Raw genomic sequence first — 20,497 nt, 5'->3', positions numbered from 1 at the left:
AGTACCCAGAAACTAAGTCTATTCCATGTAACCATTGCTAATGGCAGTGGCTATTCTCTAAGTGAACTTAATAGCAGGTAATGGACTTCTCCTCCAAGAACTTATCCAATCCTTTTTTAAACCCAGCTATACTAACTGCACGAACCACATCCTCTGGCAACAAATTCCAGAGTTTAATTGTGCGTTGAGTAAAAAAGAACTTTCTCCGATTAGTTTTAAATGTGCAACATGCTAACTTCATGGAGTGTCCCCTAGTCCTTCTACTATCCGAAAGAGTAAATAACCGATTCACATCTACCCGTTCTAGACCTCTCATGATTTTAAACATCTCTATCATATCCCCCCTCAGCCGTCTCTTCTCCAAGCTCAGTTGTCCTGCCACCCCATGCTAGGTGACCTGCTACCTTATACCCAGGACTATTCCTGTTGGCTGACCACCGCCTGTTCCAAGAGCTTGATAAAGTCGTCCCACCTCTTTCTGCAACTTGTTTTCACGGTCTCCCACTTTTGGCCCTTTACCATTCCAGGTAAAAGAGTGCGCAGGTTTCCAGGTCACCCTCCTCCAGTTCTCTCTTCTTCGCCTCCAGCCCCCGCCCTTACCAGTGCCTTCTTTTGCTTGTCCAAAGCATGCTTGAAATCTGTCAATATATATATACTTATATATATATATATATATATATATAGACAGTTTCCAATCTCCCAGTATATATATGGGAGGTTGGAAACTGAGTGTGCCTCCTTCCCCAGAAAAAAAATAAAATCAAACAGGCAGCAGCTGGGAAAGCAGCACTGGCTATAGAGCTTAGTTCAGAGGGAAGCTGCCGGAAGAAGTCTTGTTGCTGGACGGGACCATGGTATCGGCACAGGTCACAGGGACCAGAACTTGTCATTGCAGCAATAACACCTGCTTATTGTTTTGTTTTTTTTTGTTACAGAAAATAAAGATTATGTTTGGTTTCTAAACTCTGGACTCATTGAAATAGATTCTTTTAAGTGTGCAACATTGGGTTACTACAACTTCCATTGATAGATTCATCCAGACATCAACTATGCTCTCCATAAAGTAGTACTGAGCCTCCATCCACCTTTATATCATGAATTCCTTTTTCTAGGGAAAATGCTAGCTTCTTGAATCTATTAAAGCCTATTAGATGTTTGTGCATTTCTATTGTAGCCCTCCTTTTTCCTACTGGCCATACATACTGCTTCTTAAGCTTTATCATCACACTGACTGGCAGCCTTCTGATCATCTGAGATGGTAACCAGGAAAAAAACCTTAAGAGTAAACAGATGCCAATTCTTGCCCTCCTAACTGATAAGTAGCTAATGGAGGGGAGGAGTTTGTTTTAAATGCATGGATTTTGAACTTTTTTTTGTATTGAAGCACAGTTCTGAAATATTCATCATTTCTTTAGTTTTTTGTTTTTTTTTCAAATCACCTTTCACGTTTCCTACCCCTGCTAATATTGTTCACACTATTACAGATTTTGCCATCTGCTAACTGGCATATTTTTACATAGATACATAGAAATGACGGCCGAAAAAGACCAAACGGCCCTTCAAGTGTTTCCATTGCATCACTCCTGAGGAAGCTTTCCAGCGAAACACCGGCCGTGTTATTGGGTTCGCTACTTGATAACACTTTGGACTGTTTTTTTGCTTTTAATTGCTTTGAAAATTTAAAAAAAAAAAAAATTACTCTCTTCTAAGAAGGTGGATGACTGATTGGTCGGGGCGGTCTTAGCACTTCGGTGAATGACTCGCCATCAGGCTTGCTGACACCTTTTCTATAAGTTTGGCTCATTTTGACTGGAGCTATTATATTTCAGTTGTTTGAATCCCACCTTTTTGTTTCTGGTTGCTTCATTTTAGACTGGGATTTGTGGACTCTATTTTTTGTTGTGATAACTGAAATCTCCCATTATTACTACACTACCAATTTGGTTAGCTTCCCTAATTTCTCTTAGCATTTCACTCTCTGTCTCACCATTTTGGCCAGGTGGAGAGTAGTATACTCCTATCGCTATACTCTTCTCCAACATACAAGGGATTTCTAGTCAAAAATTTGATTGTGCATTTAGTTTCTTGCAGGATCTTTATCCTATTGGACTTTATGCCATCAGTGATGTAAACTCTAATTCTCCCATCTTACTTCTTAGACTTCTGGAATTAGCATACAAACATTTCAAAATATGTTTTTTGTTTGTATTAACATTCTGCTTTTCAATTGATAGAGATAAATTGGAATCTTTTAGCTCAGGTGAGTCTTTAATTATAGGCACTTGGACATCTTTTCTTATTATTGGAAGCTCTCTGTTGGGAAGTCCTAACTCTAATGCTAATTGTTTTGCTGCCCTGTGTGAACAAGTGGTGTGCTGCTCCCCCTGCGCCCGTGATTCATTCATCTCCCTCCAGAAATCTAAACTTTAAAATCGGCCATTCCTCCCTATCCAGGTCCACCACCTCTCCTCTGGAACTCATGGCCAATGCATGAGTATTAGATGCCCTAACACCCCCTCCCCCGCTCTGGCCTTCTACAAACACACAATTACAAATTATGCATTAAAATAACATTCGGAATATAGTCTTCTGAGGTGAAAATATCCTTACAACAACCTGTATATTATATTTGCATGCACTACTGAGGTGCCAACCAGAAAAACCTACAAAAATACCCATATGTTATTAGGCCTAGTGTAATGCATGTTGAATGTTGGCTTGACCCTCAGAAAGCTATTAGTAAACAATTACAATATAGAAAACCTCCCATGCCAAAACAGAACTAATTGCCAGAGCTCAAACAATAACAATCTTGGCCTATGAAAAAGTAACATTGCAATATAACACCAGCTCCTAAAATACCAATACACCTCGTATTAGGAAAATGGAATAAGCCAAGCTGCTATACAACCCTACAGAGAAGCTACACACTAGCAGAATACTTCACCTCTGTCACACATTCAAACACTGACAGACCATCACCAAATACAGAATAAAGAGACCATAAAGTAGAAATAGTAATGTGCAGACAAAAACTGAACTGGACATCGCAAAAAGCCAGACTCTTTACAGTGCAACAATGCAAAAATAGACATCACCCTTCCTCATTAAATATCACGAAATATAAAATATCAATCATAATAGTAAAATCATATTAATAATGAAAAGAAATATTTCAAAACAGCTGAAGAATAAACATCCAATATTTAAAAACTCATTTAAATTGTTTTGTTTTTTTTAATTTCCCAAACACCAATAACATATTTCAAAACAGAAGACACAGCAATCACCCAATAATTAAAACTAATAAGGATTTAAAAAAAAAAAAATTTCCCCACTCTCCATACCGGGGATTAGTGGTGGAGGGAGGGCACACAAACTTTCTCCTCTCTCTCATATATGCACACACACTTTCTCTCTCATATACATACTTATGCTTCCTCTCTCAGATGCACACACTCCCTCTCTCCCACACGTGCGCACACACACTGTCTCACACACGCGGGCTTCAGCTTTTCTTTTCTTCCAATTGCTCCCCTGGGAGCTCTGGGCCCGTCTCATCACCTTGGCCTCTATCAGGTCGGGATCACAAGGTGGCCTCTACTCCACTTGAGGTGCTGGTGGGATGCGGACCACTGGCAGCCCAAAGCCTCTCTTCTACTTAGGCCATCGGCGGATGGATGGGGGCCACCAGGTGGACCCTGGCCTCATTACCTCAGCTCCTTACCTCATCACTCAGCTCTTCCTCCCCTCTCCCTCATTATCTTTCCTCTTTCCCCCACTTTTCACTCCCTTCTCTCCCTCCAGAGGATCTTCCCTCCCTCCCCCTTCCCACACTACTTCAGTTCTTCCCCTACTTCTGTCCCTCTAGTCTTCTCCTTCTCACCCCTTTCTATCTGATGATTCCCCTTTCTCACCTTATTACCTCAGCTTTTCCCCTCTCTCCCTCTCTCCCTCCCTCCATTTCTTGCTCTTTCCTCCCCTTTCATCACCTTCTTCCCCTTCCCTATGCTGTTCCCCCCACCTTCTCACCCAGTCACTGCCAGGCTCTTCCTCCTCCCACTCCAAGTGCAGGGACTCCCCTAGCACAATGTATTAGCACCAGGTTTCCCCCTCATCCTGCACGAGCCGGCAGCAGGAGCAACAATTGAACAACATCATCTCCTACTGTTGCAGAACCAGTCTTGCGGTAGGAGCTGTGAAATCTCACTGCTCCTCTGAGAGACGAACCCCGCAGCAGCAGGAGATGATGTCACTCAAATGCTGCTGCTGCTCCTGCTTCTGGCTAACGCAGAGGATGTGTTTTCCCCTACATGAGATCAGGCAGAGGTTTGGCAAGCCGCCTATGCGTCCCGCAGCTTTTTTTTTTTTTTTAAACTTTGGCTGCCCGCGTGGTGGAGTCCTCCTGGTGGCCCCGCAGCCTCCGCTCAATTTGGCCACTGATGGACCCAGGCCGCCAGCTCTTGGAGCCATCGCCCTATGCAAGTGCACGGCTTGCACAGTGCATTGCGCCAGCCCTGGATTCAGTCCACTACCCAACTGGAAATGGTGAGGTTGTCACAGCATTGCCAGGTTTATTGGGGGGCCCCAAAACAAATACAGAAGTGGGGAGCCTATGTGTTTGAGTCTGCTCCAGAGAAAAGGCAGCATTCTCTTGCAATCCACAGAATGTAGGGAAAAATGTTGATACAGTGATGAACCGCTTAAGATGGAAATCTGAAACTACCTTAGGCAGAAACTTGAGATGTAGAAAGAGGAAGTAGTATCACAGGCAGAGCTCTGCACGGATGTTGAAAAAAAAATAAAAATCCATCAATAAAATAATTTTTTTTTCTGGCCACCTATTACCTCTTTTTTTCCCAGCTCAGTTGTAACCTGTGCTGGGATTCTGGCACCATAAGCCTTCATTAGGAACTACTCAGGGATATTTGCTGTATTTTAATAGGCCTATTCTCCCACTGTTCCTAGTCTGATACTGCAGCAATGGTCCTGAGAATAGGAATCATACACCAAGATCCTTCTGGAATCCTGTATCATGAGCTCTAAGTCTGGTCAACATGTGTCACCCTTAACTATGACCATGACTCCCTCCACAGCACCCCCAGCCAACCCAGGGTGTAGAAGACTCAACTCAGTGACCAAACTGGGAACCCTCCGCATGGCAGTGGACACCAAATATAATAATCCTAAAGCGCAATGTTATTTAATAGAGTAGGATGGCTTCACATAAGCAATCTAGTGATTTAAAGGACTATCTTTGTGCAGGGTCTCCCCGAAAAGAGTGATTTAGAAAATAGCCTGTGCGATTTTAGCTACAATGGAACAGGCAAACAAAAACCTACAGATTAAAAAAAAAAAAAAAAAAAAAAAAAATCGATCAAGCTGATTGGTCTCTGGGGCTACAAGAAAAACCAACATTCCCTGAGATATAATTGTGAATGTTCACAATTTTGTCATAAAGGAAGAAATAATATTGAAAGCTCAGGCCCTCAGGAGCATTGTCTGGGAAGAATTAAAAACTGACATATTAAATATCTCACCAATCACCCTGCAAGAGAGAGATTTTCAAGAAATTACTGGCATAATGAACAAAAAATATCCGCTACAGATGGCTTCACCTCTTCGCTTTGGTCTGTTACTTACAGTGAACGGAGTTACTACATGTGTGAAATCTAAGGAGCAAGTAAGGGAAGCGCTTAAGAAAATGGGCTTATTTTGGGAGGAGCACATGAACTTAAACCATGAAACGATAACTACAGAAGACAAAGAGCACCAGCAGGAGGCAATTTTCATGAAATAATATCAAAACAGTGTACAATAAAAATAGTACATATAAAAAACAATAGCATAGCAACATACAGACAGAATAACAATAATTATAACATAAACATGAAAAAGTCTAAACTAATTACAGATTCAAAAGGAAAAAAAGGACTAAAAAATCAATCAGATACCAGATTATATAAACCAGGCTTTAATCAATTTCCTAAATTTCATGAAAATAGATTCAGATCGAAGGTGAAACAGAATGGAATTCCAAAGCAGTGGAATCCTTAGTATATTCCAAGCAGATATCCCTAGGTGAAGAGATTGCACTGTAATTCACCAGATCGTTAAAGAGAGACCTTCAATTCAAAACATCTCCTCATGAACTTCCGCATAAATTTTGCTCTTAGGGGAAGATTTTAAAAAAGTACGAGCGTGCGTACTTTTGTTCACCCACCCGGCACAAACAAGAGTAAGCCGGATTTTAATAGATATGCACGTAGCCGCGCGTTTCTTTTAAAATCCGGGGTCGGCGCGCGCAAGGCTGCGCAAAATCAGCAGCCTGCCTTCGTTCCCTCCGAGGCCGCTCCGAAATCGGAGCGGCCTCGGAGGGAACTTTCCTTCCGCTTCCCCCCACCTTCCCCTCCCTAACCTATCCCCCAGCCCTATCTAAACCCCCCCACCTTTATTATGAAAGTTATGCCTGCCCGAGGCTGGTGTAACTCGCGCACGCCGGCCAGCTGCCGGCACGCAATTCCCTGGCCCGCGAGCAGTTTCAGAGGCCTCGGCCATGCCCCCGAAATGCCCCCGGGCCGGAACCACGCCCACAGAACGCCCCCAACACGTCCCCCCCCCCAGGAAAGCCCCGGGACTTATGCGCATCCCGGGGCTTGCGCGCTGCCGAGCCTATGCAACATAGGCTTGGCGCGCGCAGCGGGTGGAAGGGGCAGCTTTTCGGGGGTTACACGCATACCCCTTTGAAAATCTGCCCCTTAATGAATAAAACTGAGGAAGTTTCCTCTTGGTGGACTCAATGGAAAACCTACACAAGCAACGCAAGAGGTTGTGAATTCAACGGCAGACTCCTTTAAATGTGCCTAGAGAATGTGAAGAAAAGCAATATGTTAACTGATCTTGGGATACTTTCAAAAGTGCTGTTAAAGAGTACTGGAACACAATTAAGTAAGGAAACAGAGCTTATTATCTGTATTGCAACTTGCTGCCTTCTGACTCTGTTCTGCTTTTTATTAATTCAACACAGTACTGAGCCATCTCCTATGTAGACATGAACTCAAGCCATAACATGGAAGATGTTCTCTTCACACTGAACTGACAAATCTACAGCAAGGTAAAAGGCTGTGAATCTAAAAGCAGATGATACTGGCTATATGTAGGGACTGATCCCTGGAAAATTTCAATCTAATGAGAAAAGCCATTCTGGGTTGCTTTGAGTCTATGTAGAAAATATAGTGTAAAGTAGATAATTCATTAACTCCTGGACCTCGCTGACTGCGAGCTGTAGTGACTACCTTCCAGGCAGGACACGTACTTCCGTTCACAAACATTCAGAGGCTCAAAATGGGCTTTAATCATCCAAATTAGAACCACCACAATGTACCAGAACACAGCAAGAGACTTAAACTGAAGTAAGCCCCACATGAATCTGCCAACTAAACGCTGTACAGAAATAGTTTTCTTCTATATGTTAGAGATAAGTGCCAATTGCGCTGCAGTGTACCCTAACTGAGCTGGTTTTGAGATCAGTCTCACTCTGAGAGATGTAGAAGGTATTCAAGTGGTTTATGTGTGGGACTCTCATACCAGATTAGCAAACGTCCTCTATTTGAAATCATAAAACCTCATAGTAGAATTCCTTTTCAAAGTCAGAAAGACTTGAGACACCTCATCAAATTAAAGAAAACAAAACAATCAATCGAATTACATCCTTCTTTACATCCAGGCCACAAGGACTAGGAGATGATGTGGAATGAAGTCCGAAATTGGTTTCCTGAGGAATAGTTCACGCAGAATCAGAAAACAAATCTGTCCCAACCAAATATGAGCTATGAGTATCATAGTTCCCTGTGGTTTTTTCTCAAGTTTTACCTAGGTTTTCACCTGTCCTGCAAAAAAAATGAAAAAAAAAAAAAAGTGTCTGATCTCCTCCTGGAGCAGAAGATTACTTCAGGAAAGTCACAAACAGATCCGCCTCAGAAGTGCGCCTCGGCAACAGGAGGGCTGGGATCAGGGGTCCAAGGCCGGCATGAACTCTGCCCCCCCAGAATTTTGCTGTGCTTGGCCCAGGCCAAACAGACCCGTGTATAAAGCCAGACTTGGTTGAGAAGGGGTTGGCGTTGACAGGATCCCAAGGTAGGAGGGTGGAATGGGAGGAAAGGAACTGAAGAGGACAGGGGCATTGAAGAAAAGCTGGAAGTGAGGATGAAGGGTGTAAAGCATGAACATTACCAACATCTGTGTACATTAGCTGAGCTCCACAAGATTGCCTGTAATGTTCCTGCGAGTATAGAAAGGGAGAGAGATAAGCGGGCTGCTCAGAGTATGCTTGCAAGACGAGTGTCAGATAAAGCTCGCCCATCAGTGAGAATCCAGGACCTTTATTAAGCAGTGAGGTACCTGTAAGGGCACTGTAATTCTTTCCCAAAATCCAGACTGGCTCGCTAGTCTCGGGGAAATCTTCCAACTCTGCGAAACGAAGGGTGTCATAGGTAAGAGTGGCTGGGGAGAAGAAAAAGAAGCAGTCAACAGATTAGAAAATAAAAAAGGCATCATTTCAGCAACCCAAGCATAGGGTGGACACATATAACTTTATAAGCCATTCCCTTGCAGAAGCTGTACCAAACATGTTTAAAAGGCTGACCCTCCTCCCTGGCAGTGAGATCAGCAACGTGGGGATAATAAGCCTGCGCTCCCTATCTCTGCAGCCACTTCTCCTTCCCTCCGATGCTTCCTGAATACAAAGGGAGTGTGTACCATGAGGGGAAAAGCAGCTGCAGAGACAGGAAGCACATGCTCCGCATGTTTCCGCCCCACTGGCCTGCCATCACTCTGCTCATGGCATTATGCCCCCCAAAACTGAGAGAGATGAAGAATATGAGAGTGGCATGATAAGAGAGGAGTCTGAAGAAGACGGGGAGAGATGGGAGTAAGTAGGTGGAGAGGAACCTGGAAGGTGCAGAAGGGAAGGGGAAGGGGAGAGAGAGGATGGAGTGGGGGTTATGAGTCACTGTACCATCTGCACCCTGCCTCCCCCCCACACATACTTTTTTTTTTTTTTTTAACATCCCAGATCTACTCATATATGGCCAGACTGAAAACAGAACGATCATGTGCTCCGTTAAAGTATAAGCAGAACACACAATTTCTTTTAACAGGACTGTCCTGTAGCAGGATATCTGGCAACGCTATTCAAGAGACAGCTAGAACTGAGAAACTCTTATAGGGCAATCATGCACCACCTGCCTAAATTCTCTCTGCTCATTTCCCATCACCTTCCCATGGACCCTCCTGCGAAGATGAGGACTCCAGTTTGAACCCTCCAAGGCAACACTCACTTTAACGCACAGATGGGCCTAAAAATCACAACTTCAGATCACAATTGTAGAACCCATCTACAATCGATAAGGAGTACGACAATCACCAAAATCCCCAAACTGCTAAGTGTTTTAATCAGCGCTGCACTGTTTGGTGTGGGCTTTGTACAATTCAGAACTATTTTCACAGATTGCATTTCCGTGATGATAAAATCTCATGGCTCAATTTTTTAAAGCTTAGTTGGGAGTTTGGTGCATAAATCAGCCCTATGGGCTCAACATGCATTTCTGGCCACCTATAAAATACTCAACTTGCATAAATTTTGCATCACAAAAGAGGGGTGGGGGCCGTTCAAGACTTAAGCATGTAACCCGAGTTTTTGAAAAGTTGCCATTTTTGTGCATAACTGCACTTCAGGTTGTGACAAATAAAGTTACTCGCACGTTTATCTAGCTGGACAGCAACCTGATCTTCCCACTCAACTTCTGCAGGCCGAAGGTTGATTTTCTGTGTACTCACACACAGGCCGATACAGTACATTGCGCTCTGGCGGAGCACACTGTTAACCCGCGATTGGACGCGCCTTTGATGCGCTAGCTTTACCCCTTATTCAGTAAGGGGTAATAGCCCCCCCCCCGAACCTAATAGCGCCCACAACATGCAAATGCATGTTGATGGCCCTATTAGGTATTCCCGCGCGATTCAGAAAGCAAAATGTGCAGCCAAGCCGCACATTTTACTTTCAGAAATTAGCGCCTACCCAAAAGGTAGGCGCTAATTTCTCCAGGCACCGGGAAAGTGCACAGAAAAGCAGTAAAAACTGCTTTTCTGTGCACCCTCCGACTTAATATCATGGCGATATTAAGTCTGAGGTCCCGAAAGTTGAAAAAAGTTAAAAAAAAAAAAAAAAAAAATTTGAAATCGGCCCGCGGCTTGAAAACCGGACACTCAATTTTGCCAGCATCCGGTATCCAAACCTGTGGCTGTCAACTGATTTGAGAACTGACGCCGGCAAAATTGAGCGTCGGCTATCAAACCCACTGACAGCCGCCGCTCCTGTCCAAAAAGAGGCGCTAGGGATGCGCTAGTGTCCCTAGCGCCTCTTTTTGCCGCGGGCCCTCATTTGAATACAGAATCGCGTGCACAGGAGAGTGGCCTGTGCGCTCGCCTGCTCTCTCGCCTGTTTTTCTGTATCGGCCCGACAGTGACTTCTTTATAAACCTGGCTGCATCGCTTCTTTTCCTAGCTCGCAGCTCTGGAGAACCTTTGGGCTTTCCAAATCTTGCCCCCATTTCACCTAGAACATGGGAGTCCTGTGCTATACCTGGGTCTCCCAGAGTCCCAAGAAAAACCACAGGCTAACTGGAAATGCTCAGAATTGCTGCACACTTAAGAATAAATAACTTGGAGGAGGAGTTTGCACATTAAGCATATTCGTAATGAAAATACCTTTTATATACATGAACTGCAAACAGATGTACGTGAAAAGCTTGTTTTAAGACTCTGTCAGGATACAGGAGGGAAAAATATGGATAAACGCGTTCCTGAGCACTCTGCCGGGCACCTTTTACCCATCCTTCTCGGGATACGAGTTTCCACTTTCCTATGGTGGCGAGGCCCTTATTTACCGTGCCATGCAGTCAAGCAGCCAGGCTGTTGCTCTTCCATCTCAATTTTTTCTGTGTAACTACGTAGCCTCTCTCCAAAGATCAGGCACAGCTTCCTGGATCTGTATCCTTCATTTCTTTCCCTTATCCACAATGTGGGCAGTGGAAAGGCTGGGTCTAACGCCCAGCCACCCACCCTTCCCAAATTATTGCAGGCTCACACAACTCCATCCGATAACAGTTTATTGTTTGACAATAAATGGCCGCAGCCCATTAATGTGAAGCAGGATGCACCTTCCGGCAGCACTGCTTCCAGTATTGGTTCCAGCCACGCCCTGCAAATTAGATTTCCAATCAGCTCGAGCAGCTTAATTCTCTCTCTTATCCATTCTGGCCATGTATCCGGATAGATGTTTCTGGTTCCTCTCACTCGCGTTCCTCCTCCCCATTTACTAACCTTTCTACAACCTTTCTGCTTCAATTGCATGACATCATTCTACCATCCACGCCAATATGGAAAATTTACAGCCAACCTGCTTGCTCATGCCACCTCGCCTATAAGCGCTCTGTATTACCTCACACCGCCTGCTTGCACAAAAAGAGGAATTATATGCAGTCATCCAGTTATTCAAAGTCCTGAGAAGACCCACACTTGCAGAACGTTCCGCATCGTTGTGGGGATGGTCTCCAAATTTTATGGGAGATATGAGTGCAACAAACAGAGGCCCCAGTGTAAAAGGGGTGCACGGCTGTATGTAATTTTTTGTGCATGCAACTTTACTGCCAAACAAGAAGTTTGCTGCACAAAAAATGTGTACACAAATTAGCACGCCTCCCTGCAAATCCCATGTTAATCAAGGCATTAATTACTTCTCCCAACTCAGGGGCGATGCAATAAAGTATGCTCAGCCTAGCACACAGGTTAACCCACATTGAGCAGCTCTCTTATGAGGAAAGGCTAAAGAGGTTAAGGCTGTTCAGCTTGGAGAAGAGACGACTGAGGGGGGGAATATGATAGAGGTCTATAAAATCATGAAAGGACTTGGAACAGGTTAATGTAAATCGGTTATTTACTCTCTCAGATAATAGAAGGACTAAGGGGCACTCCATGAAGTTAGCAAGTAGCTCATTTAAAACAAACTGAAGAAAATTCTTTTTCACTCAGCGCATAGTTAAGCTCTGGAATTCATTGCCAGAGGATGTGGTTACAGCAGTTAGTGTAAATGGAATTAAAAAAGGTTTGGATAAGTCCCTAAATGAAAAATGTATAAACTGCTATTAATCAATAAGGAATAGTAGCTTGAGATCTATTTAATGTCTGGGGACTTGTAACTTGGATTGGCCACTACTGGAAACAGGATGCTGGACTTAATGGACCATAGGTCTGACCCAGTATGGCATATCTTATGTTCACAGATGGAGTCGCATTTTGGACACACTAGACTAACATCCAATGCAATAAGGGGATTAGTGCTAATAGCGCTCATCACATGTAAATGCCATGCAGATGATGCTATTAGATATTACCTCTGATGCAAAAAATTGCCATGTGTCCAATGTGCACTTTTTAACATGGCAAATTTAAACGCCAGCCCCGAAGCTGCACGTCAAGGGCTCAACTAAAAACAAAAAATACTGCTTTTCTGTGGGGAGGGCGGCCCTACCGAGCGCTGCTGCAAGAAGCCACACTCTCCTTTCTCAGCACCTTGACACTTCGGGCTGGATGTTTTTATTTGCACCAATGTAGATGTATTTTCTTCCTACTAAGCATTCAAGCGAAGGGCATCACTCTTCCCACCGCAATACAGCCACCCTGCCTGCCCCAGTCACTCTGTCTCATATTCCTGCAGGTGAGAAAACAGTCACTCATATTGAGCACCCTTTCTCCTAACACGGGCACAGCCACAGCTCCCCTCGGCACCCAATTGCTTTTTACCATGGCAGCTCATTAAAATAGAGCATCGCATGCCCAGGAGAGGTGGATGTGCGAGCGTTGAAAAAAAATGGGCGCCCAGTTTGGACGCGCGTGATATTGCATCGACCCCACAGATAAGTGCATAGGCTAAATTCATATCTCTTGCTGCTGGCAATTTAACACTTGGCCCAAAGGTAAAGTTTCTGGGCCTAGTGCTAGTCTCTGGGGGTCCTGTACTCGTGATTTATGCCCAAATCATGTTTTCTGCACCATGAAATGCTTTGTGCACAACTCATGTTTTATGTTCCTAACATGTCTTGTGTGCATTACTTAAGAAAGATGAGAAATACCACACTGGGTCAGACCAAAAGGTCCAATAAGTCTAGTATCCTGTCTCCAACAGTGGCCAATTCAGATCTCAAATATCTGGCAGGATCCCAAAGAACAGATCCAATCCTTCTTGCTTATAGCTAGGGCTAATAATGTTTTACGGACTTTTCCTCCAGAAACTGGTCCAAATCTGTTTTTAAACTCAGCTATGCTATCTACTCCCTCTGCCAACAAATTTCACTATTTAATTGTTCAGTGAATTGAAAAAAAATACTCTGATTTGTTTTAAATGTGTTATCTATTAGCTTTAAGGAGTGACCCCTAGTCCTAATAATATTTGAAAGTGGAGATTACTGTCCTGCGTTTACCCATTCCACCTTGCTCAATATTTCATAGAGCTCTGTCATATCTCCCCTCAGCCGTCTCTTCTCCAGGCTGAAGAGCCCTAACTTCTCAGCCTTTCCTCGTGGTGGCCTTTTTCTGTACCTTTTCTAGCTCCGCTCTATCTTTCTTGAGATGGGGGTAACCAGAACAGTATTCAAAGTGTGGTCACAAGGTGGATCAGTACAGAGGCATTATGATATCAGTTTTATTTTCCGTGCCTTTCTTAATAATACTTAACATTCTATTTGCTTTTCTTTGTGCAGGGAGCCGAGGATTTCAAAGTATTGTCCTCGGTAAATTAAGTGTCAACAAAATAGGATGTAGGTGATATCTTTTTAAATTGGATTAACATAATACATCTGTGACAAGCTTTTGAGGGTTATCGTCTCTTCATCAGATCTGTGAAGAAACAGAGAGGTTACACTGGGTTTAAATCATACCGAGTCATCACGGGAGTGTGGCTGCCTGCAGGTGCCATTACAGTTCAATAAAGGAAGGCGGGAGGGCTGGAGAACAACAGAGGTGGGGAGACAGTTAAACTTTTGCAATTGAAAAGGCCTGTATTTGATTATGGGAGAGAAAGCCAATGCCCTTATTCAGTCCTTTTGTGTTTGATCATCCTCATTTCAAATGCTTTTCCCCTTCTTGTGAACTTCTAAAGTTCCCTTTAAGTACCCTGACTGGTGAGGTCATTAAGGGAACGATCCTCCCTCTGAGAAGAGCCTCATTCTGTTTTTTCTGTGTAATGTTTTACCTTGTGCCTATGAACACAGATTCCTGTCCTCAAGTTTTGGCTTGTTTCCCCTTTGTAGCATTGGGTCACAGGCACAATATGAAAGGGAGCCCCTTATTTCGAATGCGTTTCCTTTCGGTGATATACGCTAGCGTAACTTGCAGAATTTTGTGCCTACTCTTAAAAGTTTTTGTTTCAGGTTAAATGGTTGTCTGTCGAAGGCTAAAATATTCCCTGCTCCCCCCCCCCCCACCAGTTGTAGCCTTCCAGTAACCACCTAATCTAAAACCAAAAAACTTAAAAAGGAGGAAGCTCTAAAAGGAAACCCAACTAGAAGAAAATGGCTGGTCGGGGGGGGGGGGGGGCACTTTTCTAGCACAAGCTGAAGTTCAGCACACATTGTGTACTGGGGTCAGACCGCTAAGCTAATAAGGGTACTGGAATATTTACATAGAAAGAAAAAACTAAAAGGCAGCTAGGAATTTTTCCCTTGGAAAGGAGAACTAAAAGCAAATCTGATTGCCATCCATGTTGGATCAGGTAGCGTTAGACAACATACTACACTGGATAAGGCAGGACAACATTATTTGAAGTTGAAAATTTAAACTTGACCACAGCATGAACAGGCCTGCCTACGTATATCCATTCCGCACGCTCAGCCATCTTCAAGTCCACCATGGTTTGTTTTTTGCTTGGTTTGTTTTTTTAATTATTTGTCTGTGGTGGCCTAAAGTCCCTTCCCCATTCCAAGGTGGTCATCGGAGCAGATGGACTCCTACCTACCAGAATGTCTCCAAATCCCGGTACCCACAGATAAATTGATAGATGGTAAAGTTAATATTTGTCTGTTTTCTTTGATGGCTGGAATGGTCTTGGTTCAAAGCATATGCCGGAGGCTAAGCAGGTTTTCCTCTGACCGAGTTTAAAGGGAGGCTCATGTTCTATCCCCAGACAAGCAGAAGGCCTGCTAAGACTTGGTTACACTCGTACAAGACAAAGTGATCAAAATTCCTCCGCCACCTTTTTCCCCAAAGAAAAGGAAACAGTTTTTAATGCACTCCATTTCTTACACTAGTTTGGTGACTTTTCTTTGTACCACTAGTGATTTCCAGATATATTCTGGCATGGCTTCACATACTGTACACCGTACTGTGAGGCCTAATATTTTTGTTTCAGTTTTATGTTAATTATGAAGCATTTGTTCTTATATATGTTGATTTTGTAATTTGCATATTTTATGTTAATTTTTGCTTTCTGCATTACCTTGAGCTTATATGGTTAGATGATTTAATAAGTACAATAAAACAAAATAAATCAATTGAGGGGGATAAGTGATAACAGTGTATAAATATTTAAGAAGGCTCTAAATAGATTAATGAGAAGGTCTGTTCAAGCTAGCTGGACATCTTAGTACCAGGGTACGATTAAAACTGATCAAGGCTATATTGTTCTTTAAAAACATTTCTTACTATCTGGATAATAAAGCTCAGGAACTGTCTACTGTAACATCTAATTGTGGCATGTGCACTAGTAGCATGTTAAAATAAAAAAAATAAAAAAAGACATTTAATTTCTAATAATATCCAGAGATATAAGAGAGGGATAAAGATCAAAACCAACAGTAAATGTCCAGAACATTCAGAAGAAGGTTTAACATATTTGACAAAGGTTTGGTTGAAATTATTCAGTTTAAGTAGGTTATTGTGACAAAATGGTAATCCTTAAACATAAGAAAGGCTCATTTCATAAATGTCTTATATTTTTTGCTGTTTCCACCTGCTTTTGCAGTTCAATGCTCTCCCAATTCATCAGAGGCCTTCCTACCCCCAATGGATTTTCAAGTCAGCCCACGGAGCTGGCCTCTGTACATGCATACGGACAGACATGGTGACAACAAGAGGCATTTTGCACCCATGAAACTTGGCTAAAAATGGGCTTTTAAGATGAAAATGAAAACGGAGTAATACATGGATTAGAAAATTGGTTCCAGTGGGTAATGATTCTGTTTTTTTCTGTATAATGTTTTAGGTTATGAAATGTCCATGGACTGATTCCTGTCCATTTAATCCAGACTGGTTTAGTGTACGGTACTATAAGGTTTGGCACTCGGTCTATTACTTTCTAACTTATTTATTTATAAATGCTTTATAGTTGGGTGTAAAGGCTACAGATTGGGTAGTGCGGTACGTCTCTTAGGAAAATGGGTGTGTCAATGGCAGATGAAGTGTACTGTGGGTAATTACTTGGCGGTATAGTTATGTCACAGGCAAGCAAACTGTATACTGAATGCATCAGTGCTTGCCAGATCAGACTAGGAAAAGTGGACTAGAGTGGTCAATGTGAGGTTGTGGCTTGCTTGGCTGGGGCTATGTCAGGGTGCATCAACCAAGGAATTGTATAGAAAGAAGGAAACCATTTAACCTCGGTACAAGGCCCTTGGTTAATAAAACATTCAAATCCCTAACAGGGATACATACTACTTCAAGTAATATCCCAAAAACAAAGTAGACCCATCTGAAATTCCAGTGAGAATTCCCAAGTCCTTCAGGTATGATAACCTGGTACGATAACCATTCCATGGTGTGTTGCACATCCTTTGGATTCCCTCAATCTCATCCATACCCTTCTGGTACAGTCGCAACCAAAACTGCAGCTCATAGGGCAGATGGGCACCGATCCTCCTCTCTGGGGTGCCCAATGCTAAATGCAAATGGGCTGCTGCGGTAAAAAGGAGGTGCTAGGGCAGGGCTTCCCAAACTGTGGGTCGGGACCCCAAATGGGGTTAATACATCCTTCAGTTGGGGACACAAGTGCCTCAAGTGACAGCACACTTTAGGTGCCAGCAGCAGTAGTGGAAGTCAGCATGGGGCCTGTAAATAAGCGCAGACTCATATTTTTGTGCAGTGGCACAGCCCTTGCACGAGTTTCTGTAGTTGCTGGAAGCCATGCACAAGAAGGGATCAGGGCTGCTGCAGGGCCTGAAGTGATCTGCATGCGGCAGCAGCTTGGGACCAGCCATGAAAGAAGGGGAGGGCTGTGTGTATGGCCAGTGGAGATTTTCACTGACGCCCTCCCCTCACCAACCACTGAACCTAACCAAGAGAAAAATGTTGCCCCTGCCATCTCTTCCCACTGTTATCATCCACCTTTGGCCCAGAGCCCAAAGGAAAATGTTACCATTGATCTGGCCAGTGAGATGTTTGGAAGAGAGGCTATTTGAAAAAAGGGATGAGAGGCAAGAAGGTTTTTTTTGTGTTGGATAAGGCGGGGAGGGATTACGGTACTTCTGGAGAGCGAGAGAGAAGGAATGACAGAAGATCAACTGACGGATGGAAAATGAATGGAGATGTGAAAAAAGGGTTGGTGGGAGGAGTTGAAGCTGGGAAGGTTTGAGAGAGAGAGGATGAGAGGGAGGAGGCAATGGGAGATGGCGTGAGAGGGAGCGGATGACAGAGAATCAACTGGGAGATGTGGAAAGGACTGGAGGAGGTGAGAGAGAAGGGGCGGGCTGGGGAGTGAGAGATACAGAGATAGAGAGCGGGGAGGAGGTTAAAAGAGGGCATTAGATGGAGAACAGGAAGGGTGAGAAGGAGTGATGGATGGAGGGGAACTGCACCACTGCTAATTTGTTTTGGTCCTCCTCTGGGCACACTTAGGAACTCTCCGGGTTTGGCCTGGAGACTCTGGAATTCTGAATGACTTGCCGGGTCTCTGGGCCAACACCTGATAACTCCGGGTGTCCTGCTGCGGAAGGCCGGAAGAAGGGTCTGGAGCAGCGCAGCACCTGTGCCTCAGAAAAATGACGTGAAAAGTAAGACGAGCAGGAACGTTGCCTTCCCCAATGGGAAGCAAGAAACTGCAGACCCAGGAGGAGGAGCAACAACATTGGGCCGCGCGCTGAAAATAAAGCAAGGGCAGAGCAGACCCGACACTGAAGGAGGAGGAGGAGGAATTGGAGCACATGTCCTGCGGGTCTGGGGAAGGAGGAGGCTCCTGTGGCTAATAAGAATAGAGGTGATAAGAGAGAATGAGAGTGCATATATGTGTGTGGAAGAGGCCTCAAGGCATGAGCGCCGAAATCGCACGGGCATTCATTCACTGCCGGCGGGGGCCGTGCATTCATCCAGGCAGAGGGAGCCGGCGGCTTTCGCCGCCGGCTCCCTCTGCCTGGATGAATGCACGGCCCCCGCCGGCAGTGAATGAATGCCCGTGCGATTTCGGCGCTCAAGGCAGTCACATGACGTGACGTCACACCTTGAGCGCCGAAATCGCACGGGCATTCATTAAGTGGTATTGAGATCTTCAACATTCAGGTGAACCATAGATTACATTACAAAGACGGTGCGAAGGGGAAGGGGGGAAAAGAGGTGGGAACTGATCTGTTAGTAGAGTGATAAGAAGGTGAGAGAAGCAGCAGAACTATCTGGAGACAGGTTAAAAAAAGAAGGTCTCTGTTAAGTGCTTTTATGTTAGCTGTGAAGGTTTCATCAAATGTCTTATGTTCCTGAATAGCTCTTGATCCTAGGGTCCTTGATAGAGCAGTCTGCTCCTGAACCATGTTCCAGCAGAAGTGGTGTCATCTTGTGGCGCTGCAGGTTTACCCCCCCCCCCCCCGTCTTCACAGTCTGCCCTGAACCCTTCCTCACCTTTTCTGGATTTCCTGCATCGAATACCAGAGGAGGAGCATAACTAAGACCCCCTTTCTCCTGACTTCCTTTCCCATGTGGTCCTGCCAGAGTCTGCAGTTCGGTGACTGGCAGGGCCCTGTGCCATTTCCTTCCTTCAGAGGTTCTGGCTGAAGTTTGCACTAGTTTGTTTCCAGAAGGAACTTATATGTTCAGTCACTGTCATCTTTTGCTTTGATCTGAGGAAAGCAGTGTAAGGCCCAGAAGTTGGTCAAGAAATGTATTAAAGTTAATCCAATTAAAAAGGTAACACCTAATATATATATATACTGGGGTTTTTTTATTGACCTTTATTTTGGTGCATTCAAGTGGACAAAGTTTCTATGCAGAAGCCAAAATCCCTGAATATGTGTCCTAGAGAAGAGAAGGAGGGAAATAATAGATATTTAAATACCCCAAAAGATATAGATAAGGCACAAGTAGTACATTTTTTTTTCAGAGGAAAGAATACTATAGAACAAGAAGTAATGGTATGAGACTGCAAGGAGATATACTCAGGAGCAACATCAAAAACTATTTCTTCAGGGACAAGGTGAAGGATGCATGGAACAGCCTCTCAGGTGAAAGCCAAACAGTCCCAAAATGTACAAGAAGTGAAAGAAAAGCCTACAACACTGTACCAGGAATGAAACTGAGCAGTCCTGACTGAATAGACCATTTTGGTCTTTATCTGCTGACGTTTAATATGTTATCTTCTCTCATGTTCTAGGTTTCTATGACCTCCTGATTTTGCTTAGGTACTACGATTCATAAAGCATCAAAGATCCCAACACCCCTTATCCCAAGAGTATCTGAACTATTTTCCATTTCATAATAATCAACACAAAATGGATCTCCCCAGCCAGGTCCCAATGTACATAAAGTTATGACTTAAGCACAGTACATCCAGCCTTTTCTAGGTAATAAATAGATTTTTAATCTCACATCGACATCAATATTTCCAGAAAAGCATTTTTATTCCAGTTATCAACAACCTTGCTAGCAAAATGTCAAATCACACCTTCTGGCTGTGGTTTAACTAGCACTAGGGCACTTGCAGGGCTGGAAAAGTCTGGGAGCCAGGTCACCTGGGTACCTAAAATTTGGCAACAGATGCCTAAAATTCAGAAAAGTAAAAAATATCAAAATAAAAGGAAAAGAACCCAAAAATATACTTTAAGAAAGCTCTTCCTTAGGAAAAAAACATGAAAAACAAGGGGGGAAAAAAAAGCATGAAAGGTTTACCCCAGCAACTAAAACTTTTTGATTGGGGCCTATTTTTTCTAAGTAAGACAGCTTATAAACAGAAGTTAGTGTTTTGTTTTTTTAAATAGTAAAACAGCTAATAAACAAGTTAGAGATAAAGGGGATAGAACTACTCTCCTATGAGGAAAGACTAAAGAGGTTAGGACTGTTCAGCTTGGAGAAGAGACGGCTAAGGGGGTATATGATAGAGGTGTTTAAAATCATGAGAGGTCTAGAACGGGTAGATGTGAATCGGTTATTTACTCTTTCGGATAATAGAAAGACTAGGGGGCACTCCATG

At 43.7% G+C, this 20,497-nt stretch overlaps 1 protein-coding gene across 8 annotated transcripts in view; it reads right to left on the bottom strand.

The window, feature by feature from the left end:
• Positions 1-20,497, bottom strand: part of ATG4B (autophagy related 4B cysteine peptidase) — a 120,756-nt gene that overhangs the window by 61,684 nt on the left and 38,575 nt on the right. For 7 of the 8 annotated variants that reach the window (XM_029616354.1, XM_029616349.1, XM_029616351.1 and 4 more), the window contains exon 2: positions 8,401-8,502. The exons of the other annotated variant lie outside the window; for it this stretch is intronic. Coding sequence is in view for 6 of the 7 variants with exons in the window: in XM_029616349.1 (XP_029472209.1) it covers positions 8,401-8,502 (102 nt within the window). In the remaining variant the exon portion in view is untranslated. The remainder of the gene's footprint in view (positions 1-8,400; positions 8,503-20,497) is intronic. 8 annotated transcript variants of the gene reach the window in all.

Source organism: Rhinatrema bivittatum, chromosome 9, assembly GCF_901001135.1.
Source record: "Rhinatrema bivittatum chromosome 9, aRhiBiv1.1, whole genome shotgun sequence".
Classification (NCBI taxonomy): Eukaryota; Metazoa; Chordata; class Amphibia; order Gymnophiona; family Rhinatrematidae; genus Rhinatrema; species Rhinatrema bivittatum.
The sequence above is the reverse complement of the archived record's forward strand: the minus strand, read 5'-3'. Positions and strand labels throughout refer to the sequence as shown.